The 13,707-nt window shown below is 27.9% G+C and overlaps 1 protein-coding gene across 1 annotated transcript; it reads left to right on the forward strand.

Annotated features, from left to right (window-relative positions):
* The first annotated feature begins 3,576 nt into the window (after positions 1-3,576).
* Positions 3,577-6,795, forward strand: LOC113869234 (purple acid phosphatase 17-like). Its single transcript, XM_027505464.1, has 7 exons — positions 3,577-3,726; positions 4,401-4,557; positions 4,912-5,019; positions 5,123-5,247; positions 5,335-5,463; positions 6,428-6,495; positions 6,579-6,795. Exons 2-7 carry the CDS (start codon positions 4,401-4,403, stop codon positions 6,793-6,795), a joined length of 804 nt encoding a protein of 267 aa, XP_027361265.1. The 5' UTR covers positions 3,577-3,726.
* Positions 6,796-13,707: the final 6,912 nt, after the last annotated feature.

Below are 13,707 nucleotides of genomic sequence, written 5' to 3' on the forward strand. Positions count from 1 at the left end.
TAATTTTAAAATAATTATATATAATTTATAATGACAAATATATTAAGTTTATGGTAATATATCAATTTATATTTTTTATTTAAAAATATTATTTTGAAATATATTTATTTAAATATAAATTTTATCTTCTTTAAAAAATGCCTTTTTAAATAAGAGAAATTTTTTATCAACTCTCCTTTTTCTTTCTCTTTTCTTTTATCATCTTTCAAACTTTTTTACCCTACCTTCACTAGCAGTTTTACTACTACTAGTGGTTCATATAACGACTCTCTAAGGGTCATTTAGAGAGTGATTTTTATAATTATTCTCTAAAATATGAATAGTAAATCTAAAATTTAAAAGTTCTTCCTTCGTAATTTTTTATAATAAATTTAAATTAATTTTTTTTATTATATTTAAACTTGAATTTGTATATTTGAGATTCAAAATTTTTGCATTTGAGTTTTTTTTATCTCAAACCAAAATCGATTCTTTGTCTCGTTGAAACTTGAGTTTGTAAGTTATGTTAAGCAAATAGTCTCACATCTAAATGAATGAAACACTGGTAAACAAAAGGTCAAAATAATAAGATATTTTAATGTTAATAAAGAGAGAAAAAAAAGGACGAGAGAATAAAGAAAGATGGTAAAAAAGGTACTTATAGTTGTGAAAGAGAATAACTTTGTTAGTATAGAGAAAACAATGAAGAAAAAGATATTCATAGATTTGATATAAGTTGAGTGATGTTTTATCCTTATATGGGTTTATAAGTTAGAAATTAGTAGAATTTCTTAAAATTTTGAATTCTAGAAGAATCCTAGAAGAATTGGTCACATAGAATTCATTACATCTAGATACTCAAGAGAAAATCAGAACGTAAATATGTAGAAACTATAATTACAAAAGAGAGAAATTAGAGAGTTTGATTGCATTCTCTCCGGTTGTCACTGACTCTTTTCTTTCTCAAAAACAGCGTGCCCTAGATTTTTGTGCCAAAAGTTCAATTTTGACGTATATACAAAGTACACGCCTATGTGTATGGCCATGTACTTTGACCGTGTACACCTTTGGTCTCTAACATTTGCCCTTCACAAATTTTCTGAAAAGTACACGGCCATGTACTTTGACCGTGTACATGTCTAGTCTTTAACATTTGCCCTTCATAACTTTTCTGAAAATTACACGCCAATGTACAATGGTCATGTACTTTGACTATGTACATCTTTGGTTTTGATAATGTACTTCAAATGAACGCGACCAGTAAGGTACGTATTTATATACACGGGATGTACTTGCCTGTATATATCTTTGGTTCTTCTCTTGTTTCAATTCTCAATATCTTTTAAGCTCTCACTTCTTAATCCTTTTTCTTGAAATATGAATAAAATATATTTAATAATAAATTATCTCAATGAATAACTTAAAATTCTCAATTATCATTCATGAATTACATTATATGATCAAGTATAGAAGACATTTATCCCAAAGAAAAAGTGGTAATCAAAAGCTATTGGTCTTTTGTTCTTAAGCACTTAGAGAGAGAAGAAAGTAAAGTGCCTAGTTTGGTATTTGGGTGAAAAGTTAGGAAATATAAGACTCTTATTGAGAAACTTTCTGACTGCCCTATGTTAATATTACTCTTTTTATTCTTCTGATCTTGTAAGTTTTTGGATTCCTTTTGCAATTATATGCTTCAAGTTGTTCCCTTTTTGTTGGTCAGGACTTTGCTTGAAGTATAAGGGGATTGATAAGCCTATATTTTAGAGCACTTTTACGACCTATCTTCATTTAAAAAAAAATTCCTATTTTGTTATGTGTAGCTAAATTCATAACGAGGGCTATGATGGATCCTTTACGCACTTTATGTGATCTTCCATTTTAATTACAATTTTGATTTCTTCAAGATTAACATTTGTCCTAGCATGCCTATGTTTTTATATTGGGACTTGATCATTCTTAACCTCCAATAGTTAATTACAATGATAGGTGACTATGCTATAAGTAATTAATGAAACTATAGGATAAAACAGGATAGAAAATTAAGTGAATCAAACTTAGTTTTTATCTTTCAATTAATTATCGAATTAACAAGCTCAAAAGCTCTTCATGTTTTTTCACTCTTTCTACCTTGCATGACCATTAGGAGTGATAGCTTAGAAAAAAGAATATTAATATTGTATGATCTCTAAGCGTCAGTAGCTTTAAATTGAGTGATTGATGATAGTAAGAAATCTCGATTAGGGTTAAACTAAAAGTAAACATAAAGAATTGTGAAGGTGAAATCGTATGCCTTATGTTCATCTTGAATAGTTTCTTCTCAAAAAGTTGTGTTGTGCTCTTCTCTTCTCATTACTATTTAATTTAAATCTTTTATAAATTTTTCTTATTCTATTATGCATTATTTTAGTTCATGCGATTAAATTAAGATATTTTCAATAATTATAAACAATTTTTATGAGACGATATTGTAGAAACTTAATTTAAGAATTTTTTATTACTTTTCAATAGGTACACTTAACGTTGAACATGCGGCTTCTCAATTTTATTATAATTAAGTTATCATTCTTGATATTTGAAACCTTTCATTTTAGTCAATATATTTTTAGTACTATTCATTTTTTTTCTTAATTTCCCTTTGTATTATTCGTCCTAAGCTGGATATGCTACTGTTCACCTTCCCACTAGAAATTATAGAATAATGATATGATAAAAGAATTTTTTAAATACGTTAAAATTGTGGTTTCAAGCTTTAATTGATAAGTATAATTCTTTTTATGAAATGAATTGAATGGATAATTTACTACTTTTTTTTTAAAACACATACTTATAATTATATATGATTTATGACAAGTGTGTAAGCCAATATAAATTGGTTAATCAATAAAAATATTTTCGAGAGATATGTATGCAATCCATATTAATTTTATTAGTATTCTAAGTCCTAATATAAATCCAATTATTTTAACATAACAATGAGACTTTGGTTTCATGATTTTTAACATTTTCCTTTTAAATTGTTACTTTTCCCCCATGGATTAAAGTTGAAAAAAGACACCGATGTTCAAACATTATTTTTTTCGCCAAAACTTGCTCCATCACCCATTAATAAATTTTACTAAAAAATATATTATTAAATATTAGTAATGCCTTAAATCTTATAATATATAAATTTTATTTGTGTGCGTTTAAACACACATTTAAACACACGTTAAAAAAGGATTAACTAAAGATAGAAGACAATGAATTTAGTTAGCTATGTTTAACTTCGATTGTATTAGTATATTTGTGAGTTTGAGAGGGTTGCTCGGGTATAGAATTGAGGACACGCAGCTCTTACCATAATTAATTATCTCTCAAAAATTTATGACCCATCTGTTGCATCCCATAAATAGTCATTTCCTTGAAACGTGGATTCTCAGTGGCATGGACCTCTCTATCCAGAAATCAAATTACCTAAAACAGTCAATCGTTATCTATCAATTAACCTTTTAAATTGATCAACCCCACCACATTTCCTTAGTATCTATTTTATTTTATTTTTTGCAAAACCATGGTTAATTAGCCATGGCTTTCCCATCATCTCCTTTTCAGTTAACAATAATTTTATGTATATATTTCGTGCTACCCATTTGTGCAGAACTTCAAAGGTTCCAACATCAACCAAATCACGATGGATTTCTCAATTTTCTAGTCATTGGAGATTGGGGTAGAAAAGGGTTGTATAACCAATCCTTGGTTGCCACTCAGGTTTATCTTCTTCGTTTCACTTTATGAATTTTACTAAAATTTGATTATAAGGCTTTTTATAGGCATATCATGAATTCAATTACAAGACTTAGACTTGAATTCAATTACAAGGGAACCATCAATAAGTGATATATGTAATTCCACGATAAAACTCCTTGGCAAGGTTGGTTGTCTTCCCTCGCCTTGCATGGAGCAAACCTTAACCTAAACAAAACTTTTTATGTACCGAAAGGTCAAAAGAAAAAAGATAAAACTCCTTCGAACTCAATCACCTATCTTATGCAAATCCTTTATTTTCGTTATTATTATTGTTGTAGTCATTGTTGTGTTGTGTTTCTATTCATGTAACCACATTTTTTTTCTCTACATTCCATGCATTATGTCTGAACAAATAAGTATTATTTTGTTATTGTCCAACAAATTACTCACCCTAGTCTATTTGTGAAGTTTCTTAAATATCTCATACTGTCTCCTAGAAAGAGTGCATTGTCTATGAAGAGAGAAAGGAACCAGAACGACTCTCTTCACCAAAGCTAAGATCATAAAATTTAGAAGTCCTGACCAATTAAATCTGGTGTAGAATAGACATTTGAGCATGTTCACCTCATTGTAGCTTTTTCATTTGGAACACTATTTGTTGCCTAACCCCTAAACATTAATACTGGACATGACAGATGGGAAAAATTGGACACAAACTTAATATAGATTTTGTTGTATCCACTGGAGACAATTTCTACGACAGTGGGCTAAAAGGTGTATATGATCCAGCATTTTTGGAGTCATTTTCTAATATTTACACAGCTAAGAGCCTTAGGAAGCAATGGTACTCTGGTAAGTTAAATCTCTCAAATCTTACCCAAAATCTCTCTATCGGAAGGTATAATGACATGAGTGAATAAAACAAACGATTTCGATAGCATCAATCTTTATAATTATATTTAAATATATAAAATAATAAGATTTTATTAAAAATTATTTATTACACTAAAATGTAATAAATATTTTTTAATAAAATCTAACAACTTTTTATTTGTTAAAACCAATCATAAAAACGGATAATAACATTTAAAAAAGAGTGAAAACCATGCATCATGTAGTTGCTTGTATATCGCTCATTATTATAATTATTTTGGTATACACACATATATATGTATTTCCTTTATTTTAAAATCATTTCTTCTACAGTTTTGGGAAACCATGACTACAGGGGGAATGCACTGGCACAATTAAGTCCTATATTGAGGAAAATTGACAACAGATGGCTCTGCCAGAGATCATTCATTCTTAATGCAGGTATAATATTAATAGCACTTTCAAATTTTAACCTCTTAAGCACCATTTGTTAACAAACAAATCACACTTCACATGATTTTCTTTTCTTACCTACTTTTCCCAGGAGTTGCTGATTTTTTCTTCATCGACACAACTCCATTTATAAACGATTATTTCAACAATTCCAATCATCATTACGATTGGCGAGGTATATCTAGAAGAAAATTTTACCTCAACAATCTTCTAAAGGTACCAGATAATTAACAATCAGCTCTATAAAATAAATAACTCTTTACTTGCATATTGTTTAATAGTTTGCAAAATTTTGTTGACAAGGATCTTGAAGAAGCATTGGTAAAATCAACAGCAAGATGGAAAATCGTTGTGGGTCATCATGCAATAAGAAGTATTGGGCATCATGGTGACAGTCCAGAGCTTGTAAAATACCTCATCCCAATACTTAAGGTATAGATTATGAAATTTTTCACTTGGATCTTCTAAAATTATAAGTGTGTCATCCATTAGTTTTTTTAAATTTTAGGCCGTAAGTTTATCTCTCAAATTTTTAATTTTCTTACTAAATTTCTCTTCCAGAGATATTACCAAGTTATATAGTCTTAAAGATTTAATTCATCACCAAATTAAATTTTTAATATTTTTTTTACTATTTTAATCTCCTGTAAAAATGAATTCAGTGATATTTTCAATTTTCAAATGACTGATTTGATGATAAATTAATTTTTAAAAGAATTCAAATTCAAGTCTTAATAATAATAATAATAATAATAGATATTTACAAACCTTTTGCCTCATTGAATGGATTCAGTTAACTTATGTTAATTCAAACCTAGCACGAATCTTTAGATAGACGTTGAGGTTTAAGACCAAAATAATATAATTCCACAATTTATCTTTATATATAATTTTAGAGCTTTAATTCTTAAATAATAAATTTTTAAAAATTATTCTAAATGAGAACACTTTTAGGTATTAGTTTTCTTTCTCCTCTTATCACCCTCTTGTCACGTGACTTTTATAAATTGGACATTAATTTTGTAATTTAAAATTTTCATTATTAGTTTTGTAATTTCAAAAAAAATTATCTCCTTAACTTTGTCTTATTTAATATAATAGAATTATTATTAATAATAATCAAAATAATTATCTTTATAAATTTGTTGAATTTAATAATATCTGTATAATATATGGAAACTTCCTAGTTCATATAATTTCAATGTGTTTTTTGTGATTTCACCATGTTAGATTCTCTTGGTATAAAAAAATTAAAGTGAAACTTTTGTTTGGGATTTGCTTCCACACATGAAAACGATTATGTCCTCTCATAAATGGGCATTACCCTTGAATCATTTGCAAATTATTTTGTCTTTCCTATAAAATTTGTGCTTATGATGTATTTGTGAATATTTAGGCCAACAATGTTGACATGTACATGAATGGGCATGACCATTGCCTTCAACATATAAGAAGCATAGACTGGTAAGAAATAAAAATACCAAAACTCAGACTATTTATGTGCTTTGATGAAGGATTTTATTTCTCATACCAAAATCAAAATGCAGCCCACTACTATACTTAACGAGTGGAGCAGGATCAAAGGCATGGAGAGGTGATATTAAAGAAAGTCATTCTGATGTGGTCAAATTCTTTTATGATGGTCAAGGTTTCATGTCTGTTCAAATGACTCAAACTGATGCAATATTTGCCTTCTATAACGTCTTTGGTGAGAGCATACACTATTGGAAACTAACAAAGTCAACAATGCAATCCTCTATTTGAATTATACAGTTAAGAGAAAATGTGTATATAATTCTGTGTACATATATCCCTATTTGTACATGGTACCTATCTTTGTACATGGCTAGTCCTTATGTCATGCACGAGACAATTAGTCAATCTTAGCAATATAATTTTATATTTTAACATCCAGCACGTGTAAAGTTGAAGACTTGTACCAATGTTATCCGTATATATTATGTATCATTTTGTATCAGAGGAGTCATAGATAATACAGCATCAATTATACAAATAGCTTAATCAAAAGAGAAGTAATATTCCTTCCGCTCATATTTAAAAAATTATTATTATTATATTTTTTCTCAAAATTTTAAAAATAATGAGTCATCTTTAGATGCATTAATTGTTAAATTTTTTCAATACTCTTGTTTGTTATTGTAAAGTGTATATTAGACTTAAATATAATTTTATCCCTATATTTAATTAAATTTTTTGCTTGTCTCCCAAATAAATTTTTTTCAGTTCCTATCTTTTTTATAATTTTTTGTTTTTAGTTATCTGGTTCATTAAAATATTATTATGTGTCAATTTTATATTTGATTATATCAGTATTAGAGACTAAAATAAAAAAATTATAAAAAAAAGTAAGGACTAAAATAAAATAAATAGTTTAAAGAGATTAAAACTAAAAATTGTTAAGATAGGAGAACCAAAAACATATTTAAACTTCATTACTATCCATATAACTAACTAACTATATATATATATATATATATATATATATATATATATATTGTATGAATTATTAAAAAATATTTATTTATACAAAATGATTATTTTTATTATTTTTATGAATTATTTACTTATTTCTTAAAAAAATAATCAAAGAGAATATAAGTATGAGAAAGCATGAAAACTTATTTCTTTTATATTAAACAAATATGATAAGAATAAAATATAATAAACTTGACAAATTATAGAGAGAATCTTTTTTTACTACATTAGAAATAATACTTGAACGGTGTCATTTAAAATCTTATTTAAGGATCTATGTCTAACCAAAGTTTGAAGGCCCATCAAAATTGGGCTAACAAAAATCTCAAAAATACTAATTAGATGAGTTAAAATGAGTGCGAGTTAATTTAAATTTAATTTTTGAATTAAACATAGTTAGTTTTTGAATTAAAAATAGTTGGTTCTGATGAAAATAAATTATTATTTTCTTAACTATTAGATCCAATCCAACCCCAAAAAGTCATAATTTTAATCATTCGACTCCAAATATTTATCATGAATATATCAGAGAAGTTTTTTATGAAAAAACTTCAATTCCTGTAACCGGAATACAACAAGTACAATAAATAAAAAATTAAAATAATGAAATTTAACACCCTCCATTGGTAGTGTACCACTACCCAATGTACTATAGATACAATCCTCTCCGGTTGTGGTGAGAATTAGATGTCTAATTCTATTTTTACTTAAGAAAAGATAGATTCACTTAAGTGAAAATGTAAAAAATAATAAAACAAATTTATACAAAATTCACTTATGTGAATTTAGGGTTTAGGGTGATATAGAAGAAGAGATTTACATGAAACAACCTGAAGAATTCTTCTCAAATAATGGTGAGCATTTGGTTTGTAAGCTTAATAAGTCTATATATAAATTAAAACAAGCTTTTTACTAATGGTATCTAAAATCTCATGAAATCATATCTTCATTCGATTTTGAAGAAAACATCATGGATCAATGTATATATCTTAAGATTAGTAAGAGTAAAATTTGTTTTCTTGTTTTATATGTGGATCATATTTTACTTGCAGCTAATGATAAGAGTATGTTATATGAAATGAAACAACTTCTCTCAAAGAGCTTTGATATGAAATATATGGATGAGACATCTTATGTCATAGGCACTAAGATCTTTAGAGAAAGATTTTAACGCATTTTGGATTTGTCTCAAGAGACTTATATCAACAAGGTTTTAGAGAGGTTTAATATGAAAGATTGTTCACTAAATGTAGCTTTCATTATGAAAGGTGATAGACTTAAATTGAGTCAATGCTCGAAAAATGACCTTGAGTGAAAACACAAGAAAAATATTCCATATGCTTCAATGGTTAAAAGTCTTATGGATGCTCAGGTTGTACTAGACTTGACCTTGAACAGTTATGTATGCATTGAAAAGCTGCAAAGAAAGTAATGAAGTATATTTAAAGGATAAAGAATTACATGCTTATGTACAAATCGACTGATAATTTGGAGGTGATAGGTTATTCTGATTCAGACTTTGTTGGCTACATTGATACTAGAAAATCTACATATGATTATATTTTTATACTAGCTTGTGAAGCTGTGTCTTAGAACAATGTGAAGCAAACTTTGACTACTACTTCCACTATAGAGACTGAGTTTGTTTCTTGTTTTGAGGTTACCTTATATGGTGTATAATTGAAGAATTTTATATCTGGGCTTAGAGTTGTGGACTCTATTTCTATGCTATTAAAGGTGTATTGTGACAACTCTACTATAGTATTTATAGCTAATAATAATAAGAGTAGAAATCAAAGTAAACACATCGAGATTAAATATTTAGCCATAAGACAACGTGTTAATGGTAAGAAAGTAGTCATTGAGCACATTAACACTGAATTAATGATTGTCGATCATTTGACTAAAGGTATGTCACCAAAGAATTTTAAAGATCATGTAGCACGAATGAGACTTGGTTCCATGATATGACAATCATTATGGGTACTTTTATTGTTTTGATAAGACTTTTATTTAGTTTTGATGTTTTCTCTTTAGTTTTCTGCACACATTTGTTTGTTTGAGAAATATCATTTAGTTTTGACATTGAATGAACATGTGGTTTATTCATTAAGTTCAAAACTAGTGTTGATAGACTTGATATATTATGATACATTGGAGATAATACTCACCATTAGAGGAATTGTCATCATGATTCATATATTTGATTTTTTATTATGGTTGATAATGGGATTAATGGATCAAGTTTGAGAATATTAGCAATCTTTTTTCAGTTTTTAGTTTCTAATTTTTTGGGAACATAACGTGATCCATTATCCCTATTATTCGACATTCAATTTTTGACATGGAAGTTACTTTGGTGATTTTTTGGAACATTATTGGCACTCCACTATTTTGACTCCATGATGGATAGAGCCGTATAAGTATTTCATAATCTCATTTTATTTTAGGTTCCTGAATCTGCTCATCTATTCAAAATACAACACACTATCGTACTTTGAGTAAGTGATGATTTAGAAAACTAAAATCGCGAACGAATCTTGCAAAGACTGAAGGTTAGTACTTTCAATCCATTTTCACTTCTGCACAATTTAATAATTGTTTACATCATTAATTTACCTAAAATCTTGCACAAAATTATTGTTTGTCAATGGCGTGGCAAAAAATATTAACAAAATCTCAAGAATGTAAGGTTCATGTTTGGCATCTCTAAATTTTGTTGTTTTCTCTTGTGCGTGTCTCTCTAAAAACAACTAATCAATAAAATTATAATCTATCTGAATCTACATTTGTCACTTGTATTAATTTTATAACAAAATTATAAAATTATTTTTAGTGTTAAACAATCATAAAAAAATACAGTTTTATCAACAATAATCCTTAGATTTGAGTTTAAATATTTAAAAATAGTATATTTTTATTGAATAAAAAAAATATTTATTATATTAGAAATATAAAAGTGTAATAAGTATTTTTTTAATAAAAAATTACTTTTTAAAATTTTTAAACTTAATTTTAATGTTTGAGGTTAATAAAATATAAAAAATAAAAATAGAAAAGAATTAGAATGAATGAGCTAGACTAGTGGCCTATTACTTGGCCTGATTAAAATTTGACTTAACTCATTTTTAAAAAATATTACTTGATCAAATAGTTTGAATTGTTTATATATTTATATATAAGTAATATTAATAAAATTTATATATAACATTTTAATAAAAATAATTATTAAAAAAAGTTGATTTGATTTGACCATTTTTTTTTTGTCAACGATTTGACCGTCATTTACCAAAAATAAATCCCTCTTTACACTGTTAGGGCAAAAAAAAAAAAAACACTGGTTATATAAACCCAGTCGATAAAAAGCCCAACTACTTTTAAAAACTTATTTGATAAAAATACTTTTGTAAAAATTGATTTTGAAAATTCAAATTTTTGGTTTTGTTTTGTCTCCGGAAAAATAGATAAGCCCCCAAAAGAAAAATTGTTGCCCTGCCGCTGAGCAAAGACAGAACGACTGCATACATCACCGGCGCCACAGAACCCATCGGAGCTACGTTTTTTCAGAGCCAAATTCAAATTGCATTGAGAATAGGTAATTACAAAGTCATTTATATTTGAAGCTTTTCAATTAGCCATAAGTATGTACAAGCATGTTTGATTTCTATGTTTGGATTTTGAAGGATTTTCTCCTTGATACTCTTAGGGTAACGTAGCACAATGGGTAAAGACCTTCACAGAGCTTTGTCATTGCTTTCTGCAGGTTGGTGCTGGGGAACCTACTCTGTTGTTTTCCAAATTTCCTAGCAACACTAGTCATATTCATTATGGTAAATATATTCATATCCACAGTGCAATGGAAATCGGTTCCAACTTAGATGCATACATGTCTGAAATTTGAAATTTCTAATGAATTGTTTATATGACATCACAAACTGTGTGTGTAAGCTATCCAATTGGCAATAAATCTTCGATGAAAATCATCGCTATCTATTGTTATATCCTTGCACCTTAAATATAAAATTAAAAATAAATATCGGTTCTATATATAGCTGTGTGTTTTTGGGAAATTGTTTGTGAAGTACGTCTACTGTTTGTTCCTTATTTGAAAAACTTCTGTTTCATTGTATTTTGCTGGTCTGAAACTGAAAGTCAATTACTTGATGTATATTACTTATACAACAGGATTAAAGTGTTTAATATTTCATTTTTCAATGAATATAGTAGATAGAATAATTTTTTATTTTTTATTTTTTATTTTTTTGGTTTCTTTCTGACATGGAAGAGAAGAGTGCTACCTTAGGAAGATGAAACACAATCTTTACCAACAGTTCTGTTAGTGCCTTGTAATTATACTTCTGCCTTCAATTATCGACCCCAAATATCATTATTTAAGTCAATATAATAATAATTCTTACTTCTATCATGATAGAAAAGTTACGAAAGATCTTGTAAAGGTTTGAGTCACAATGTAATTTCACTTTTCAAATATAATAAATATTTCATTTTTATATAAAAAATATTTTTCAAAATATTTTATAAAAATTGATATATTATATACAAAGTATATTATATATAAATTGAGATAGTTACATATTAAAAAATTATAATGAATTGAGTGTTATGTATTCCTTTAAAATTATAGTTGATTAAATTACATATTTGATCTTTATATTGGACATATTAACGAATTAATTCTTATATTTAAAAAAACATACGTTTTAATCCATATACAAGAATTTTGCTATGTTTTAGTCCCTTCTATCGTTTACAACATGAACAACAGGGACCAAAGCGTAACAAAATACTCATACAAAGACTAAAAGATAATTTTTTTTTAAGTATAGAGACTAATTTGTAAATGAATATTAACTATAGAGAATATATATATATATATATATATATATATATAAATTAACCATTTTTTTAAATGGGCTTGGACTAAATTGCTTTGTTAAAATGGGTTCTATGACTTGAACCAGTTGCTATTATAATCAGTTGGCAACAATCCATGAACCACGTTGTTTACATTGATACCTATTTCTCTTGTTCACTCTTAAACCTCAGCAATCAACACGATTTTCTTCTCTCTCAATATCAATCTCATTGCCATCACTTCACGCTTCATAGTTCTCACCAAAATTTCACAAGAGCACCAATTCCCAAATCAAACCACCCAAATAATTCACTTCGCATCTCCACTGATTCTCTACCGTTGATTGAGTCATTTAGTATTTGCTTCTTATAACTTTAGCATTTTTATCACTATTTGTTGATCTTTCATCTCTCGCTTGTTTCTACTCAGTTACTGATATAGGTTTCCTAATTTCCTAACTTCTTGTTATTGTTTTGGTTGTTAATTTCTTGATTGCTAATCAAATCTACTACTTTCTTGGTTGAATCTAACGTGATACATTTTGTTTTTATTTTGAGGTTTCTCTATGCACAGATCAGATTTAGAAGAGGTTCAAGTTTCCTGAGAAGCAAGAGCAGTGTGAGGTTTGCTATTGTTGTTTTCATTTCTAAGTAACCAACTTCCCTTGGTCTTTCATTTTGATGTGATACCATGTCAGTTGTTAAGAAATAAAATAGCCACTTTGAAATGCATATTAGTAGTGATGACTATAGTAAATAACTGATATGCTTTTGTTTTTGTGGTATGGTTTTGGCCAGTTGAATGGAGAAAGTACCATAACAAGAACCTTGAAAAAACCACACCATAAAAGCTACCCGTTGTAGGTAGGGAGCTCAAATCCTTATAAATTATAAACCCCACATCAGAATCTCATAGTTCCAATGTAAACACTAGGACTTGAGTTCCATACCTTGCAATTGCATCCTAGCATCCCACCATGCTCTATAGTCTCGATATTCACGTGGGCTGGTTGTGGACTACCCCTTTGAGAACACTGTTACATTGCAATGTTGGTATGGTTCTTGGCATTGAATTAGTAAAACAGAAAAAAAGAATAAAAGTTTGTATTGATTGAGTGAATTTCCCAGGTTATTTGGGAGAACCTAGACTCTCCTACTCTTGAAAAGTACAATCCTTTCTCCAATTGACAAGTTGCCCTCCTTTCCTCTCTTTTGCTCTATTTATATAAGTGATACCCTTTCTTAAGTGTAACTAACTAACTACTAATTATAACTAACAAACTGATGGGTTGTCTAACAATACTC

The sequence above is a fragment of the Abrus precatorius genome, unplaced genomic scaffold (genome assembly GCF_003935025.1).
Source record: "Abrus precatorius isolate BTA unplaced genomic scaffold, Abrus_2018 Scaffold6, whole genome shotgun sequence".
NCBI classification, from domain to species: Eukaryota; Viridiplantae; Streptophyta; class Magnoliopsida; order Fabales; family Fabaceae; genus Abrus; species Abrus precatorius.

Coding starts and splice junctions, on each gene's coding strand:
- LOC113869234 (XM_027505464.1), top strand. CDS start 4,401: ATGGGAAAAATTGGACACAAACTTAATATAGATTTTGTTGTATCCACT. Junction 4,558..4,911: donor TAGGAAGCAATGGTACTCTG/GTAAGTTAAATC, acceptor TTTCTTCTACAG/TTTTGGGAAACCATGACTAC. Junction 5,020..5,122: donor ATCATTCATTCTTAATGCAG/GTATAATATTAA, acceptor TACTTTTCCCAG/GAGTTGCTGATTTTTTCTTC.